General features: G+C 49.1%; 1 protein-coding gene across 1 annotated transcript in view; it reads left to right on the top strand.

Moving 5' to 3' along the window:
* Positions 1 to 3,890: 3,890 nt before the first annotated feature.
* The window catches only part of NEURL1B (neuralized E3 ubiquitin protein ligase 1B), a 134,206-nt gene continuing 119,536 nt past the window's right edge, over positions 3,891 to 18,560 (top strand). The window contains exon 1 of the mRNA XM_065848817.2: positions 3,891 to 4,023. Within this exon, the coding sequence (XP_065704889.1) occupies positions 3,981 to 4,023 (43 nt within the window). The 5' untranslated portion in view covers positions 3,891 to 3,980. The remainder of the gene's footprint in view (positions 4,024 to 18,560) is intronic.

The following is an 18,560-nucleotide window of genomic DNA, read 5'->3' as shown; positions in this document are numbered from 1 at the left end:
GAATCTCTGCAGTTTTGGGACTGGAGCTTAAGGAGCACTTTGGGATCTGCTGATAAAATTGTTACGAAAGCAGCTAAGCATTATTATTACTGCAATTACCAGAGTTTCAGAAAGGAAACTATGGATTTTTCGAGGATTACATTGTGACAGCTCCCAAAATACCCCCGTTTGAGCGAGGGCCTGATCCTTGCTGCTGCACACCACTCAAGCCAGGGTGTCTTCTGCACCCGTGTGTCTGCACCTTTCCCAGCTGCTGTGCAAGCATCTCCAGCAATGCAAGGGGACAGGGGATCTTGAGGGCTTCTCCGTAACCACCTGCCGGTGCACGGGCACCTGAGCACGGGCAGTGACACCCAGTGCAGGGGCACCTGAGGACAGGCAGGGCCACTGCAGGGGCTGGGCTGAGCCCACAGAGGTGCCCTGGGCAGCAGCTCCAGTGCTCTGCTTCTGTAAGGGCCGCTCTCCTTTCTGTTCGTTTGGTGTATTGCGTTATTCTTCCAGTGCTTCCAGAGCGAGGGCTTATGGGGTGAGCGGAAGAATGCAAAGGGCATGTTTAGTTACTCGCTGAAGTAATTCACTCTCCTGTTGCTGAGGGGATGTGGCCTCATTTAACTTCTCTCTGATGTCTGCCTGGGTCAGGGCTTAGCTTTCGAGCTAAGGCTGACATCCCCCATGTGCTGCTGCAGCAGCGAAGCCAAGTGACCAAGAGCTGAGCAGACCCTGCAGAAATGATGATGGGTGTGTGCGTGGGGCCGGGCTGCAGAGCTGCATCCTCCTCCTCGCTTGTTTTTGGGAAATCTGTGGGCTGCACCCTGCAGCTGTGCTGGCCGGGCAGCTGGCAGGACAGATGTTGTGTCCCTAGAGCTGAGGTGTGAGAGTTCATGTGAGCTAAAGCTTGCTTTGCTGAAAGCTTTTGGTTCCAGGCCAAGAACACACGCTGAGGGCCAGTGCTGCCCGACTGCTGCTTGGTGGTCTCGGCGTGAAATGAGCTGGTGAACCTCAGCTTGGTTCCCAGCGGAGACAGATGTTCATGTTTTAAAAAATCATTACCATGGTCACTGCTAGCCAGGCTGCTTCTTGGCAACAGGAGAAGGTTCATAGCTTGAATGAGCACAGAAGAATAAAAGAGCCTTTCTTCAGGTCAGGATCAATAAATTTTGGCTCCAAATCTGCTTGGGAAATCTGTGCTCTTCATGATATTGCAACTCTTCAAAAATGTTATGAAAATGTAGCCTAATCAGGCTCTCATCCAAAGCATGACATTGACACAGGAAGAATAGAGGATTATGCAGGGGCTATTTTGGGCAATGTGATGCTGGCTAGCCCTTTGTCTGTTCAAGAAACTATCGAACGTTACAGGCCAGTTTTAAACACCAACCACACAACCTCCCTGAGCAGCGTTATCCCTCCCCTATTGGGTGAAGCTCCATGGAGAAGTTGAAGTGGTTTGACAACAGCTGTCCAAGCAAACAGACAACCTCTGTCAGAAGATCATCTTCTGAACCTCAGCTCTGTGCCATGACCAGCAGATGCAGCAAAGCCTCCCGAGAGCCCGTCCCAGGGGGCTGGGTGGCAATCGGCAGGGGGCTGAATGGGAAAGAGCCACACGCCCCCCCTGCACCCTCCTCTTGGGGTTTGTATCTCTACCCCTTGGAGCAGAGCTGTCAGGTCCCTTCAGCCTCCTCTGTCTGGCTGAGTGACACAGTGCGACCTGCTCATGGTTCCTCCTTCTCCTGGGGACAGCCCGGCGGTGGCTAGAGCAGGGCTGGGAGAAAATGTAGATAAAAGGAGGCTGCTCTTATCACTTGGGAAATGTTTGCCAGGACAGCAGGGGCTGTGTTCCTGGCCCAGCTGCCCAGAATGAGATGGTTGAGTAGTGCTGTGTGCTGAGTGTGCCAACCGCCCAGCTCCGAGGCTGCTCTCCTTGGCACCAGGGTCATCACCGGGCAGTGGGCGATTCTGCACATGCTGCCTCTGCAGGCAGGTTCCCATCGCACCTGCTCAGGTGGAAGCAACTTCCCTGTTATTAGAGGGCTGGGAAAGCTGCTCTGTATGCTACTCACCCTCCTCAGGAATGAGAGTGTGTCTAAGTGTTTTCTTGGAATAAACAGAGCAAGACACCTCCTCCCTTTTGCTTTGAGAAAGTCTGAGAAATCAATGCCCTTCTGTTGTAACGGCTGGCGTTACTCAGGGCTGCAGCTCGCGTCCTGCCACCAGTCACAACTTGCTCAGGATCTACTGTGAACACTCAGCAGTTCTTCTGGATTGTGCGGCTGTTATTATTGTTGCTATGAGGGTTATTATTAGAAACCCAAGCCACACTAATGACCCTAAACCTGGTGACGAGGTGACTAAAAACTGCCATGTGTGAGAAGAGCACCGTTGGCTCGGAAGGTTGCTCAAGTACCAGAGCCCCTGCCGTGTTGCTCTCACCTAACGGAGGAGATAAAAAGTGCATTAGCAGCCAGATAAGGGGTCTCTGCATGTCACACTCACTCTGCTGCTCACACTCGAGGAAGACATCCCTTCCTCAGCAAGGGCCTCCACACATAACCGTGGTGTCTGATAAGAGGCACTGGGATGGAGCAGGGAAAGCAGCAGAGCCCCTGCAAAGGCGTCACTGCTGCTGTTCTCCTGAACTCAGCTCATTCCCAGGCTCAAAGCAGCAACGCGCTTGTCTGCACATCGTGTTCCCATTATTATGTCTGTGGTTTTGAGGGCAGGATGTGTCTTAATCTGCATCTAAACAATTTGAAGCTGCTAGCACCCAGTGATGATGTTCTGGATGCAGCTGTGGAAGATGAAATTGGCACTGGGATAAATGGTGGCCTCCCTACTGTCATTTTCCTTCATTCTCTCTGTTATTCCCAGGGGTGGCTGGGCTGCTGTGACAGTAGAAAGACTCAGGAACCTCAAACCTTCTGTTTTGCTCATTAACTTCCTCTGAAATCCACACCAGTCCTCTGCAAAGCATAAGAGCAAATGAAATAATGGGGAACATAGTGCCTCAGCGGCAGTGGGACTCATCTCTACTATAAAGCTTGTGGCACCAGAGGACCACACACTTTCTGAGATGGGGAAGAAATCTTCACCCTGTGATGTGATAGTGGCCTTTCCCTGCTCTTGGCCCTTTCCTAGAAGCAGCCGTGCATCAGCGCACAGCTGCACACTAGTGAAGATTACTGCTGTGCACCACTAGTCTGCACTAGTACCGTCTTTTTTTTTTTTTTTTTAAAGTCTTTTTAGGAAAGGAAGCATTTCTAGTATGTTACTTTTATCAGCATTGTGCAAGAACAATGGAGAAGCCTCATGTCTGTAGCCCGTTCATTCAAAATGTCAAGGCATGTGAGACCACTGTTGGGTTGGTGGGGGCACAGACAACCGGTCTGTATAGATTGGTGCGAGTACACATGTTAAAACAACCGCCTTTATAGGCTGGCAGGGGAGCATGGCCGCACACACACAGGTTTTACCGACTGGCAAGAGTGCACGGGTGAAGTACCTCCCTTTGCCGGTTGCCATGGGTGCAGAAACATCCCTTTGCGGGATGACATGGCTGCAAGCACCTCCCTTTACAGCTGAGGTCGGTGCTTTGGTGGGGGCTGACACCGACGCGGACACCTCTCCAGTGCAGGCGGCCGGGGGTGCAGACACCGCCGCTCCTTCGGGAGGGGAGCCGGGGACCCTGATGAGCCGAGCCGAGCCGAGCCGAGCCGAGCCGAGCCGAGCCCAGCCCAGCCCAGCCCAGCCCAGCCCAGCCCAGCCCAGCCCAGCCCAGCCCAGCCCAGCCCAGCCCAGCCCAGCCGAGCAGCTCCGCTCCGCCCCTGCGGCCCCGCCCGCGCCCGGCGGTTGGCGGTGGCGGTGCTGGGCGGGACGGGCGGCAGCTTCGAATCGACGGGAGCGCGGGGCTGCCCGGTCACCTCCCGGTCTCTTGCCGTCCGCTTCCCGCCGTCCCGCTCCGCGTCCCGCTCCGCCCGGCCATGGGGAACGCCGAGTCCGTCCTGCGCAGCGCCGCCAGCATCGGTAAGTGCGAGGCGGAGCGTCCCTGCTCCCCGGGGTGGGATGGGATGGGACGGGACGGGACGGAGCCGGGACGGGACCGGTCCAGCCGTTCGTTCCGTGCTGGAGCTGCCGCATGCGGGGAGCGCATCGCTGTGCTGCGGGCTTGACAAAACCAAATAACCCACAAAGGGGCCGCTCCGCGATGCCCTCAGGGTGGGGAGGATGTGGCGGTGGCATCGGTGACATGCGTGGTGACAGGTAAAATGCTTGTGCTTGGACCCGCTGAGCTATGGTCGTGCCGCAGAAAGAACGTGTATGCAGTGCTCTGAGTTCCTGCGCATTACCGAGCTCCGGAGAGCGCAGCGTGTGCAGTTTGTTACTTTTCTCTGCCCCAAGCAAGAACGGTGGTGATCAATGCACTTTCATCCTTTGCAGTCGCTGCCCCAGCAGCAGCGCTGCCAAATCCACCCGCTGTAATTCAAAGTCCTTCGTTCCAAAATCGCCTGCCAATCCCAGCTCGCAGGCCAGGAAAACAGACCTGGGAAAACAAACGGGTTCGTGCTGGCCCTGCAGCCGGTGTCAGGTTCTTGTTGCCTTTTATGCGTCTTGTGAGCGTCCAAAGAGGCCAACAGTCGGCAGCCTGGTTGGCTGGATTTGAAGGGAGCTGATAACTGAACTCAGCCAACTGGTACAAGGTGCCAGCACTCCAGAATGGAAATAATCCTGGCTGGGAATAGGAAAAGTCTTGGGTAACATCTAAACTAAAAGTGAAGCATCATCATTGTTACCAGTATTGCTATATACAGTAGTGAGTTTCAACAAGACTGAACTTGTTTCTCGTTAATCTCCCCTTGGCTCCTGGCCTTTAGGATCTGCATATTGTTTTTCAGATGTGTGTGACCTGCTACAGTTTCATTTTGAAACAAAACATTGTCATTCTTCACGCCTGATTCGTAATGGCAATGTTAGAAATTTGGTCGATTTTTCAGGCATTGATTTGATTACTTCTTTCAAAATATTTTAAGTACCTAGTTAGTTTTGTTTTCTCTTCCTTTGAGGAAACCCAAAATATTTTGCTGCTGGAGTGCTGTTGTTTATTTAATGTGTAAATTCAGCGGGGTGACCTGTGAGGCTGCACTGCAGGTGCTGGTGGCTGAGCCTCCGTACAGGTGTGTGGGGCACAGAGGTGAGGGAGAGGTCTCTGTGGGGCTGGGCCCAGAGCATTTGGAGCATGAGTTTGCATTGCCCACCTCCCTCCTGAAGGGCAAATGTGTTTGCAGAAATCCAGTTGTCCTGCGTTGAGCAGGTTCATGCTGATGCTGCGTGCTACCTACTGCACAACAAGGGATGCAGGGCAATGCAGAGTAGGATTTGGGTGTGTAAATCTGCAGTAAGGACCTCTAACTTCAGGAAATTAGTAATTGCAGGCAGTGGGCAGAACAAAAACCAAACCAAATAACTTTTGAGCCTTGTTTCCTACTGGCTATTGCTCTCAGGTGTGCATTCAGGAGAGTATGTACCTTAAGGGAGGGTCTCAGCTGTTCTGCAAGGTGTTGTTAGCTCCTGTGGGTTAAGGGCTGATTGTATTACTAATAAATGAATGCTTCGGGTGCAGGGAATATTCTGCTGTAGTGGGTTCTCATGTTTCTTGTACTTCTTTCTCCTAGAGGCTGCTAATACTGTGTTTGGTTTTGGGGGTAGTCAGTCACCACCAGATTTGTATGTTTGCTGTGTAATGGAAGAGTATTTTTAACTGCTGAATAACTGTCATCCTTAGTGTTGGGTTATGTTTTGAAATCCAAACATCAAGTCTTTGATTATAAAGGCAGCTTTCTGCAAAACAGTAACCGAGACAACATTTTAGAAGTTAGTGCGCTATCAGGCGAGCCAGACCTTGATAATACATTATAGCAACGGCTACTGCTGCACTCATGTTTGCTTAATAGATAAGGTAAACAAATGCACTTGGTGGCAGTTCCAGTATTGGCTACAAGGATTTTAACCAAGGTGGAATTAATTATCAAGGACTGAGAAAGAATATATATATATAAATTTCAGCCTGCTCTCAATGTGAAGTAGTCTCTCCCTTTGCACAGTACAGTCATCAGAAATCAGAGAAATCACTTCACAAAGCCAGTAGCCCCACCTGTGACCCTTTTCTGAAAACTCAAGCTGATTTATGTATCTTTCCCATTGCTGAAGTATCTGCTGTGCCCCCTTCCCACGCTCGAGCCACCCAGCTTCTCTGACGGAGCTTCCATGGAGCTGCTGCTGCAGCCTCTGCAGCCTGAGCTCTGTTTGGAATGGAGAGATTTCAGGGTTTACCAAATGTGAACAAATCCAAGCTGCTGAGCGCCCCTTCTGCTGGGATCCTGTGCTGCTGGCACCATTCTCAGTCTGCACTGAAGCTGTGTGGAGACCATGTGCTCTGGCCAACAGCTTGGGAGTTCTCCAGCCACAATAGGACTTGGAGTCCTACCTGATTTGCTGTATTTTGGATGTAAAATGGTCCCCACTGGAAGGGCTAATCTCTCAGGGGTGAGAAAAGGAATATATATATCTCTCTAACAGTGTGTTACTGCTGTGGCTAGAAACTTTGCTCATCTGTAGCCTTCACTGAAGTGACTTGAGTAAAGTACTCTTATCGCAGGGCCAAAGCCCACATTGGTCCTAGGGTATTCATAAAACTCAAAAAATGTTGGGTAATCATTTAACTACTTGATTTTTTTCACCCACTGCTGTGATTTTCTGGTTCTGCTGAGGCAGGGCAGCAAGAGCTTTTTTTTCCTCTTAGCTACATTTGGAGTACCAGCGATTGGGCAGTAAGCGAGAATGTGGAATTAAAAAATAAATAATAATAATAATTTAAAAATATCAATAAATCCCTAAAAACTGGAGCTATCGCTGAGGTACGGGAGTTCATTTAGAAATATTGCTTTGTATGTCTGTTATCCAGAGCAGCAGAGCTGGGGCTTGGGTTCAAGTGTGGCGGTGAGGTGAGTGTGTGGGATGTGGCTGTCCCAGTTGCACTGGTCCTGGCCAGGAGAGACCCAGGTGGGCAATAAGGCTCTGGGGATGGGCATCTGTCACTGGAGGGCACCTGGGGTTAAAAAGTCAGCACTGCTACTCTATAACTGTACCAGGAAAAGAAAAATCCTGAGTAAATGCCAGAAAAAGGCCACTGTGAAGTGGATTGCTTAAGGGATTGAGTCTGGTCAAAAGAAAGCAAATAACCATGGAGCAGCTGGTCTCCAGGAGAGCAAATCTTGGAGGAGGACACAGCTGAGAGTGAATTCTTATTCCTTGCGTATCCACGTGTCCGTATGCCCCTGCAGAAGATGGAAGGCGAGCTCCTTGCCCTTAGAGATCTGGTACAAGGTAGAGGCTGCTGTACATGTCACAGTTTGTAGTGTGAGCACGTGTTAGATCTGGGTGAGTGTTTAATTCTTCCACTCGGAGTGCAGGTGCCTTTCTTGGCATCACAAAGAGGTAATGCTTGCCTGGGACGGTTTCAGGTGGATGTGGCTTTGGGCGAATGCCTGAACAAGAGGTTTTGGTTGAGAACTTGCCTGAGATGTGTACAGGATGGCTGGAAATCCCAGGGTCTGTTTCAGCTTCTGGAAGAGTTTGCAATGGACAGGCAAGTCTCCAAGGAGTAATTATATCTTGATCCAAAGAACTTCTGGCTCCACTATGTCACCTTTGTCTAAAATATCCTTCAGAACAACAGACCGAATGCAGTCCCCTCCAGGAGCAGCGCGTATCCTTCTGAACAGTGTCTCTCAGTGTGGGAGAAGCTTTGAATTATTTGTATCTTGTGCAGCTCAACAAAGTCAAAAGTTGCTGAAAGTTTGCTTTGTATGATACAAGTTCACTTATGTCTGTGTCTGACAATCATCCCTTGATTGAACTCTGTTAACGGTCTTTGAATGTAAAACCAAATTGCAATGCCAGGGAGTGTTAGAGGTCAGCACAGGGCACACAGGTCTCTGTGCTGAGTTACTTTTCGGCTGTTGGTCTGAAAACTTTGGGTATTAGCTGGGCTGGAATTACGGACACGTCGCATGTATTCATGGGCAGATCACAGAAATGATTGCAAGTGTTGGCAGGTGTGTACATCTCTCCTGTCATGCTGAGTGTTTCTCCACTTGATGAGCAGCTCTTCTATGTCTGATGAATGCAGCTTCTGTCTTTCCTGTCCTTCAGTTAGGAGCCCCCTCTGACCTTGCACGTTTCTGTCTCTCCAGCTTTAAAGTGTTGTCCTGCCCGCTGTAGTATTTGTTGTCGGTGCGTGTCTGCCAGTAAGTACCTCTCTGAACCTTTACCTTGTGGCTTATATGGTTTTTGAGATTAGTTTTTAAACCCCATAACCATCTTGCAGGGGCTTTTGCGGCCACCAATTGCCCATTCTGAGTCGGTCTTCCTGTAACTTTGGGACAGCTGGACTCCTGATTTGCAAAAATCTTTCCTGGACCAGGTATTCAACTGGACAGCAATAGGCAAATATGCAAGAATACCCCAAAATATGGCAAGGGAGTTCTGGGAATCTGGGTAGTTATGGGAAGAGTCCCTACAAACTTTCTGAAGTCCCCGGCTCTTTGGTGGGTCTTACCTTATTTCAGCGCTTTGTTTTCTCCAATAGCGTCTTCCCTGGGTTTCTGTGCCCTCTTTGCTCCCAGATTTCTTCTCCCGAAAACCTGCTGCCGCAGAACCAAGAGCATTTTGTCAGTGGAAGGTTTTGTTTCCCCTTTGCTCTGAAATGGGAAGGATGGATGAACCGTTCCTGGGCGCAGGTGGCGCCAAACCCTCACTAACGCACCGGGCTGCGCTGCTCCCGGCCCGAGGCTGCTCCGAGCCCTCTGCCCCCGGGCCTGGGGGGCTCAGCCCGTCCCCCACCCCCACCGCTGGTGCAGACGGGGAGCAGAGGCGAAGCTGCCTCCGTTTTGTGGATTTAAGCATAAGGTTTGGCTGGTATTTGGCGGTTTGCACAGCTGGGAACTCACTCTCACGCGTTTGGTCCTCGCTGCTGTGCTGCTTGCTTTGAGTCACTGTACCCAGCTGCCAAAATCTCCTGTACCGCAGTCAGTTCCTGCATGAGCGGTTGCTTGCGTTGCCTGTCGTGCGTGGATTAACAGTAGTTACATTTCGGAGTTAACCTGCACACATCAGGCTCTAGGCGGCTCAGTTAGCTGTGGAGGAAACAGCTCATTCTCTTCATGTGAAGCATGGTTTACTCAAAGGTGCTTCCATTTCACACCGTAGAGCCTGTTTTCTCATTAACAAATCGCTTCTGCAGAACTGCAGTTTAGCACTCTGCGAAATGCTGTAGGCTGTGCCAAGTTCAGCTCGCTTAGCGCCTTAGGACTGTACTGTGCACCACAGCCTTAGGTGGATCTTTCTTACTGATAAATGAACATTTATGTGGGTTTATCACAAAGGTGATAGTGGAGAGTCTGTGTTGTTTCCTCTTCAACACACAGTGCTACTTCAAGTCTGCCCGCAAGTTTGGGCATGTGGGGTTCCCTGCACCCCCTCTCCTGAGCTGAGTGACTCTGGCCATGTGAATTCTGGATGAATGGATGCTGGGTAGTGCTGGGTTTTTTTTCAGATCTGGGGTAATTCTGGTTCAGACGTTCGCTGGCAGGTTCCTTTGCTTTGCTCTGGGACAAGCACAAAGTGCTGGGTGGGCTGGTTCACTGGGTAACAGACCTTCCCAGAGCAGGGGACAGTCCTGCGGAGTAGGGGACACAACACTGGAGCTCACCTGAGGCTTAGCAGCCTGGTGCACAAACACAAGTGAGAAGCTTTTCCCTTTAGAAAAGAGGGGAAACTGATGCAGGTTACAAGAGTTGTTCATGCAGCTTTTCCCTTTCCCTTGCCTTTTTCCTCCTTGCACACTCTAACATGGCTCAGCCTTTCCCTTCCCAGCATCGCTCTTGCTGCAAACCCACCACCGCAGGTTATCTCTGGGTTAAATGCCTTTACAGACTGCTCTGACTTCTTTCTGGGAAATTAGGAAAGGGAAGGAACCTAAAATCTATCTGCTTTACAAAACATGGACAAAGTCTGTTAGGACCTAGATGAAGTGATTAATTACGGCACTGAGGGGAGACGGGAACTCCCTCTTGTGTGCGTTCCCATTGTGTCACCCTGTTTTACATCCCTGTTTGGGGCTCCTTACTAGGGGCAAACTTCTGATCCTCTCTGCAGGCTGCAGCTCATACCGTAAAAAGGAGCATCCGCATGCCCTGACTAGAAAGGTCTCCAGTTTGCAGAGTCTGGCATTCAAATAGCGCATTTATAAACGCCTGCTCCTGCCCTGAACTGGAACATAAATGTTTATAACTTCTGTTACTCTCTTGACAGTCCTCCCATTAATTTAGTGGTGAGAAACTCTTTCATTTCTGACTTCATCTGGGTACCAGCTGGAAGTCTTGTTAAAGTTGCAGACTCTTCCCCCATCAAGAACAGAAGCGTTAGTTTTACAGTCCTGCCCTCAATTTGCGGAGGTGAAGTTTCTCTCAAGTCCCACGTTCTCTGTGCACCTCGTCCCTTTCGGGCAGAGGTCACCGCTGTGGGTCTGAGAGCCCCTTGAGGAGCAGGTACTGGTGGCTCCTGGGATGCAGGTGGAAATCCTGAAGTGTAGGGTGAGATGAGGTGAGGGTAGAAAGGAGCGAGAAACTAAGCCCTAAAATGATGCTAAGACTCACCCAGCCCTCTATTGTCTCTATTTCTGGGTCTCTGATAAAACTAAAACTCAACTCTAAATAATGTGCAATATTTCAGCAAGGAAAAGCAAGACAAAGAGGCTATTTAAAGCTGCCATCTTTCCAGGGCTTGGCTCGCAGGCTCTGCTTCTTTTGTGTCATTGTGTCTATGGAAAACACATACAAGAGGCTAGCGAAATACAATGTGCACTTCTAAGTACAAATTTAGAACGCGTGCAAAGGTCAGATATGGTGCATGCTTGGGTTTGGGAAGATGGAGGCGTTGGGCTGATGCAAGTTAACTTGGATTTCTGTAGTGCAAGGAGGGATGTTATAAATTAACAGTGGAAGAGACAGTTTACACAAAATACTACAGCCTATACAATATAATAACCTGTACAGCCTGTTCTGGGTGCTCTTGTTTTGGTCTGAAGCTCAGGCATTATCTTCCATTCATGGCTCTGCTCGGTCTTGCTGTTTGAATCTTGGATGAGTCTTTTACATGGGCAGTGCCCTTCAGTGCCCTTGGTTATATAATGAGGCTGGGTGTATATGCGTAAACCACTTTGAGGTCCATAAATATAAACGTGAAGTGTCACAACATATGCCCAGCTTGAAAGCAGCTACAAAACTATCACAGAGGCTGCCAGCCTGCAATGTCTTCATTCTGGCAATAGGATGAATACAATAAAAGGACTTGCTAAAGGCTGTGTTGGAGGGAGCTGATTGTCTCAAGTTGTTTGAGAGGATGGGGCATGGGAGGGAGGCTGGAAGCTCTCCAGGAGGAAAGGAGAGCACAGAGATGTGTTGGAGATCACAACACAGGGTTGTGTTGCACTGGTGGGATGGGGAGAACCTGTTTGAATACTGGACCTGCACAAGCTGGGGGAAGAGCCTGAGAACTGAGCAGGGTTTTGGAATCCTGAAGGAGTCCATTAAAAATATGAAGATCTTTGCTGAGAACATGGGACAAAGTGTTTTTTCATTGGTGGTGTCTTTTTGGTGTATGGTGGTGGGCTTTTTGTGGGGGGAGGAGTGCATACATGTGCCACTGTGCTTTTCCAAGAGTAAAATATTTGTGTGTATTTAAGAAGTTACAAGACAACCTCAATGGTATGAAGAGGATGAAGCCCTAAACCAGCAAAGCTAAAAAGGCAGAAAATTACAAAGGAGGGTTGCTAAAGTTATTGGGGAGATGTCCATGGTGTTCGGGTGCAGGGCCAGGGGCTGCATTCCCAATAAGAAGGGATGACAGAGAGGGTCTAAAACCCAGCACTGAGCTCAGGAAGGCTGGAGATGGGGATGATGTGCACTACACCCTGGATCACAGTGGCTGCTTCAAATGCTGCATTTTCAGGGCACAACACTCATCTCAAAAACTCATCCAAACATTGTATTGCATAACATGGCAAGATCTTAAGGCAATCCGCAATTATGGGGTGGTCCTTCTGTGTTTTGATTATGTGAAGGGGAAATTAAGGCATGAGACGATACAACCTACCTGTAGCAGTTTATAATACCTGTTGTGGATGGAGGGTTTCTATTCTGGTTGCATCAATCCCCCCAAGTTTTGGAGAGCTCAGGAGTCCTGCCTGGGATCCCTGCTGCCAGCTCTGAACTGTGCAGCCTTCCGATGCCTAGGGGAATAAAAACATCACATATTTTAAAGCTTTATCTCTGCATTCTTTCTTCAGCATTATGTGATGGATTTTTTGCCTTGTTGAAGTAATCTTCCAAAAGGATTTATCTATTTTTCATGTGGCAAAGATGATTTTTTTCTTTTTTAAGAAATTCTTCATGCTGAATTAATTCGTTCTCTGTCAAACCTGTATTTCTTTTTTCCTTGAACCCTGTAAGGGGGAGAATCCACCTCCCAGAACTGTGTGTGCATCTTTTCTCCTGCATGTGGCACTCCCATGCCAATGAATTGAAACCTTCAGTCTGAACGGACCCAGCTTTGTGCATCTCGGGTGCATCCAACAGGGATGGCTCTGGACCTCAGCTTGCAGATTGCCCTGTGTGATGGGGTTCAAACCAGCACGGTTCCCCACTTGAGCCCAGTGTGGTCTTGACAATGAGTGAGGCCTCAACACCTTCAATCTGGGCAAGAAAAAACACCTTATTTTGGGAGATATGGAGCCTTTCCTTCCCTCTCCTCTGTGCTCATACCGTGCAGAGGGAGCTGCAGGGACAGGAGCTATTTCTTTCCTTACCCAGGCTGGGATAACGTGATTTGTCCCTTGAGAAAGGGGTTTGTATTGCAAACTGGTAAAGCAGGTTGTTCAAAGCCTGTGAGCTGCTACTCTTTGTCTTTATATATTTTTTCTTTATTTGTACATTTCTGAATACAAATGGGGCTGAGACAAACAATCCTCTTAAATGCAACAGGGTAACAATAACCTGAGTATTTCCTGCTGTGGGCCATGACCTTTGGGAATGGCTTGGATTGTCACAGCCACCCCTGGCCTTGTGACAACTTGGGACAGGACTGTCACAGCCCCTTGGGTTTGGAGGGTGCGGGTGAGGGGGAAACTGAGCACAACTCACCAGGGATTAACTGGACCTCTCATTCTAGCTGAGGGTTAGATAGCTGGATGCTGTTAATCTCTGCCTTCTGAACAGTGTATTAGATGGTGATTAAGATGCTTCAGGGCTCCTGCTGATATCAAACTCCAGGTTTACTTCATATCCATATCTGCATGGGCAAAGAGCAAGGTGGGGGAAGCATCTGTGCTACAAGCCTGGCAGGATCAGGCCAGGACCTGTGCCAGGCAGCTGCTGAGCCTGGTGACGTTTGCAGGTGACAAGTGGAGCGTGGGCAGAGGGAGCAGCCTGGGCGGTGGAGGCGGCTGGAGAGCGCGGGGAGGAGGAGGGAGGATCTCACTTCTCTCATTCCCTTCACGCTGATGTGGAGAAGCAAACACAAACCGAGCTGTGTTAGTGGGCCACGCTGTGACAAATGCCCGGTGGGGCTCTTCCCCTTCCCCAGCTGTGCGTTTTTGCAGGTGCTCCTTGCTGGGTCGGTGGGACCCCAGGCATTGGGTGCGGAGGGCACCTGGGCTGGGAACCGGGGACAAACAGGGTTTGTGAGAGGATGGAAGAGGAGATGCAGCAGTTGTTTTGTAAAGCTGCCTCATTCCCTTCCTTACGTAGGTAACCTTTTGCTTCTGAAAGCAATGAAAAAAACACCTTCAAAAAATATTGCAGTGTTTCTTTGTGTGCTTTGACTAAGCTGTTCCTCATAAACCAGTGGCTTTTGTGTAAACACAGCCATGGCAAGCAGAATAATCTGCTTTTTTTGCAGCTGTCAAGTATCTTTGCTCCCCCAGTCATGTATTAAATGGGGAGAGTGAGGCTGTGGGATGCAAGTCCCGATGGAGCCCGGGGTGCCCTCCTCTGCTTGTGACCCCACTGCATCCCTCCGTGTCCCTCTGAGGGGACAGGACTGTGTGGGCACCGAGCCAGCTCGTCACTGGGTGCCTGGGGCTGGGGTGTCATCGGATCTGACCACAGGAAACATCGTGTCGGCTCCAGGGAGTCCCAGGCTGAACTTTAAACTGGGCGAGGACATCAGAGAGCGAGGGAGGGACACTGAGAAACCCCCCTGGGCCACGTCTTTGGGGAAGGTACATTCTCAGGACTGGAAATGCGCAGCTGAGATGGGTATTGCTGCCTCCCCTCCGCACTTGTAATTGTTGGCCAGAGCTCCCGTCTCCCAGCACAGCTCAGGGTGGCAGCAGAAGCTGTTTGGTTGCTAGTTGCTGTCTCTCTGCCCCCTTGTTGCCTTTGGTCGAAGCTGACACGCTAAATCCAGTATCTGCTGGAATTAAGGGGGACCTCCCTTCCACCTCTGTGGGCTTCAGAGACTTTTTTTTTTTTCAGATAAAATGAACAAAAATTCTGTGTCCCGTGATGGCTCTGATAAGCAGGAGGCTCCAGACATGGCACAGAATACATGGCCCATTATAGGTCTTTGTTTATTGGAAAAAAAAAGGGGCACCCAACCTCACTATCTTGATTATGGAAAAAAAATATATAAACGTGCCAGAAGCTTGATTAGTGCCAGTGGAAACAAGGAAAATGACCCTTTGCTTTCCACTTCCATCCAGCTTTTTTTACCATATAGCAGTTTGCTGAGAGGGAGGTTTCTTAGGCACTGGAGCACTGCTGCAGGGATCCTTTCCCATGGGCCGGCAGAGCCCTCTCAGAAACATTACCAGGCTCAGAAGCTTCAGGAGATGGTGAAAGGGACCCTGGTAAAATTCCAGCTGGTGACTGATGGTGAGAACAGATGGCCCCTGGGTGCCTTTCCTGCCCCATTTGGGGCTGGTGACACTCAGATCTTGGCTTGTGTGGCTCCCAAAGAGCTCAGGAGAAGCACCACCCAAGGTAGCCCCTACCCACCTCAACAGCTATCATCTCTGTTCTTCTGCAGGACCTTTCTCTGGGCTGGTGGCTCTTTCCTGCTATCAGCTAACGCACATTTAGCTCTGCCAGCCCTCTTGATGAGGATGTGACTGCAGCTGGTGCTGTGCATCGCCTGACCGAGCTCTCCTGTCACTGTCTGGGCGTGAGCTGGTGGCATGGGACCCTTGTTAAACCATGTGGCCCTCAGTGCCATCAAGACCGAGGTCTAAGCCAGCACTGGGATGACTGTGCAGGTTGGGCTGAGCCTTTGTGGTTTGCACAAAAGGCTTTTTTTGGGAGCCCTGTGGTGATGGCGCATGGAGTGATGTATTTCATGGGAGGTTTATTGCAATGAAACACAATGTGCTTTTGTGCATTTATATGGTGTCTTTTAAATCATTTCCTCTAACAAGTCTGTCCGCACCCAAACAAAAAAAAACATTATTGAAAGGCTGCAAAGATAAACACACAAAGGTTGCCCTTAAATGCATCCCCTTCTCCCCCTCCTTACAGACACCTGCGCCATTCCCTGGGCAGGACGAGCAGCCAGGAAGGCTGAGTTAACATTATCCACCATAAACTTGGGCAATTACTGACTTTGCAGTGTTTCATTTCACAGCCTCTATATGCTTTTTAATAGTGACTTTCTTGGAAAGGAGAAAGTGAAAACTGGGACTACTTGTGTCACCTGTTTGCTCTGCCTCTTTAAGGTGAATGCTTTCCTCTCATCCCTTTGATGCTCTATACCGTTTTCGGTGCTGGTGTCTATGGGGATAGGGTGGGCTCGTAAGCCTTATTCCACGTGATGAACACCGCTAACTTGTTTTATTTCCACCATTTCTCACCTATTTTTGGGCACGGCTCATCCTGGAGCTGCCCAGACCCCTTCCTGCCTGGGTGCTGCCCTTGCTGGTGGGTGAACAATGTCATTTCTTTTCCACTTCTGTCAGTTCAGCGGTGCCATCGCTACCCAACAGCTCCTGTTGTCTTGCTCCTCTGAAGTTTTCCCAGCTTTTCTTTAGGGATAGTTTGGGGGACAGAGAGCGGATTTTCACCCATCTTCATTTAGCGTGTTTTCTAGGCTAATAAATCCATGATTGTTTTTTTTTAAGGTGAGGAAATTGCCCTAATGAAACTGCCTGCTTATTTCTCCTCCTTCTCCACTCTCCAACTCATTTGCTTCTTTGCCGTTTCCCATGACTACTTGGTCTCTTTAACAGCTTCTTGTGAAGGGTCTCATCAAAGAGGGCACGACAGTCTAACTGGGGTGTCAAGCTCTTGCATTGCTGCCTTTATTCACCCATCCCCTCCCCTGGTGACACTTGTTCTGGCCTCAGTCTGTCTGTACTGCGAGCCCCAGATGGGAAAGTGCTCTGCTTTTAATTAGCACCTCAATTAGTTTGTTGGGTGTCAGTGCCACACTAACTGACTTGCTGTTCTGGGATGTGCTTTTCAGTAGAGATGTTGTTCTCGCTACCCTATAGTGCTTCAGGTTTTTTAGCTATCACAAAGTGCATCTTTTTACTAGTTCAGGAAGATACTCCTCTGAAATTCAGTGTTTATTAGCTGAGCTGAGTGATGCACGTTTTGTTTTTCCCAAATAACCAAATCACTTCAGCTTTTCTTCTTATGGCCAGGTCCAGATAGCACGTTTCTGAGATTAATGGTCAGGCACTATGGTCTGAAAGGTGGAGCCCTGTGACAGATAAGCTTGATTGACATAAATCATTTAGTTCCTCTGTACCCTCCTCTTCTTCTGGAGGTTGAGGTGACGCACAGAGCCACCTGCAATTCCGCAAGTGATCTCCAGGTTTGACTTTGTTTTCAGCTGTAACTTACGGTCATGCTCCACTGGCTTCAGTAAGATTGTATTATATATTTTCATATCATTTTTCTGCTATGCTAAGTGAATAAAAGAATAGAGGTATTTTGTCTTATTTACTTTTTTGTGTGATCCAAGCTCCGATTATTGGATTTTCGCCCACCCCTTTCTGTACTGATTTTTGTCTCCCCTGAATCATTTTTATCTTATGATGGACTCCCTCCACTATCTTTGTATCTTTTTGCTGGTAAATTGCGTATCAGTTGTTGCCATTGATTCACTCTTTGTTAGCCAGGCTTTTTCTCCTCTCTGATGGCAGAGTGTTGCCTGGGGTTTTGTTCGAGTTACCATGACCCTTGGGACTATTAAATAGGAATGGAACAGGAACAGTAGTTATGTCTTTCCCATGGCCTACCCATGGATTTGGGGACACCGTGCCTTGGTGACCAATGAATAATTTGACCATGAGAAGGGACTGAGCAGCGAAGCCCAGGGCTGAGGTGCAGTCTGTGAGCAAAGTCGGCTTTTCATCAGTAATTGCAACCTGTGTGGCCACAGCACGGACCCGGCTGCACTGGTTGCATTGGGATGCTGAGGGTCTCGCTGGCCACTTTGCTGTTAACTCAGATACCAACACTGCTGGATGGTCCATGTCTGTCTGGCACGGTACCAGGTTCTCCTAAGGACCTGAATATCTTGAAGGATATTATTTCTTCTTCTTCTTTGAGATTCCCCCAGGCAGCTTTGCACCCAAAGGGCTGTGAACATGGGTTAGATCCTGGCTAAGACCCTGGTTAGACCCTTGGTTCCATCAAAGGAAACAGAAAGATGTGAGGGAGCTCTGGGGATAACCCATTTTCTGGTGATCTCATATAGTTTGCTCATCAGTATAACCTCACAGGTCTCTTTGTGATATGAGAGTTTATGCCAGAACATCCTCCCTTGTTGTATATGGGCCCATGTTTCTCCCTTAGGGATGCTTGTCCACCTCCACCCGACAAAAAAGCTGAGTCCCTATGACCAACCCTTTCTCACCAGCTCTCCTAATTCAAGGGAAAGCAATGTGAATGATGTGTACAAAACTAGCACAGCCCCTTAGCAAGGGTCTCAGCAGAGCGGAACCAGCCAGGCAGATGTGGTCTGTCAGCATGGTGTTAATGTATTTCTGGCAGAGATTTGTGTTATTGAAGGGGTGGTGGATTTACAGCCTGTGGGAATCAAACTGCTGCACATGCTTTGAACATTACTGGGGGAAAAAAGCTATGTTGGCTTTTTGGTTATCATTTCACTGGCAATCTAGGAAGTTTGCAGCTGATGGGGAATACGTCTTGGCTGGTGATCCTGGGGTGGGGTGATTCAAGTAGAGCTTTCTTATTTCATCTTTATTTTAGTGACTCACTTGACACTTGACTTTAATTATGATGTTTTAACGTGAGACCTTGCAAATGGAGAGCCGACACTAACGGAGAATGGTCATTTTGCTTAGTTGATGTGAAGAGATCAAACTCAGGGTTTGATAGTCCTTAGTCCTTGTAAGCTTTCTGTGCCAGTTGTTCTCCAACTTCAGGTCTGATCTTGTTTGCACTGAAGGAAAAAGAAATATTGAGAAGGTGTTTCTAGTT

This window comes from Patagioenas fasciata, chromosome 14 (assembly GCF_037038585.1).
Source record: "Patagioenas fasciata isolate bPatFas1 chromosome 14, bPatFas1.hap1, whole genome shotgun sequence".
Lineage (NCBI taxonomy): Eukaryota > Metazoa > Chordata > Aves > Columbiformes > Columbidae > Patagioenas > Patagioenas fasciata.
The sequence above is the reverse complement of the archived record's forward strand: the minus strand, read 5'-3'. Positions and strand labels throughout refer to the sequence as shown.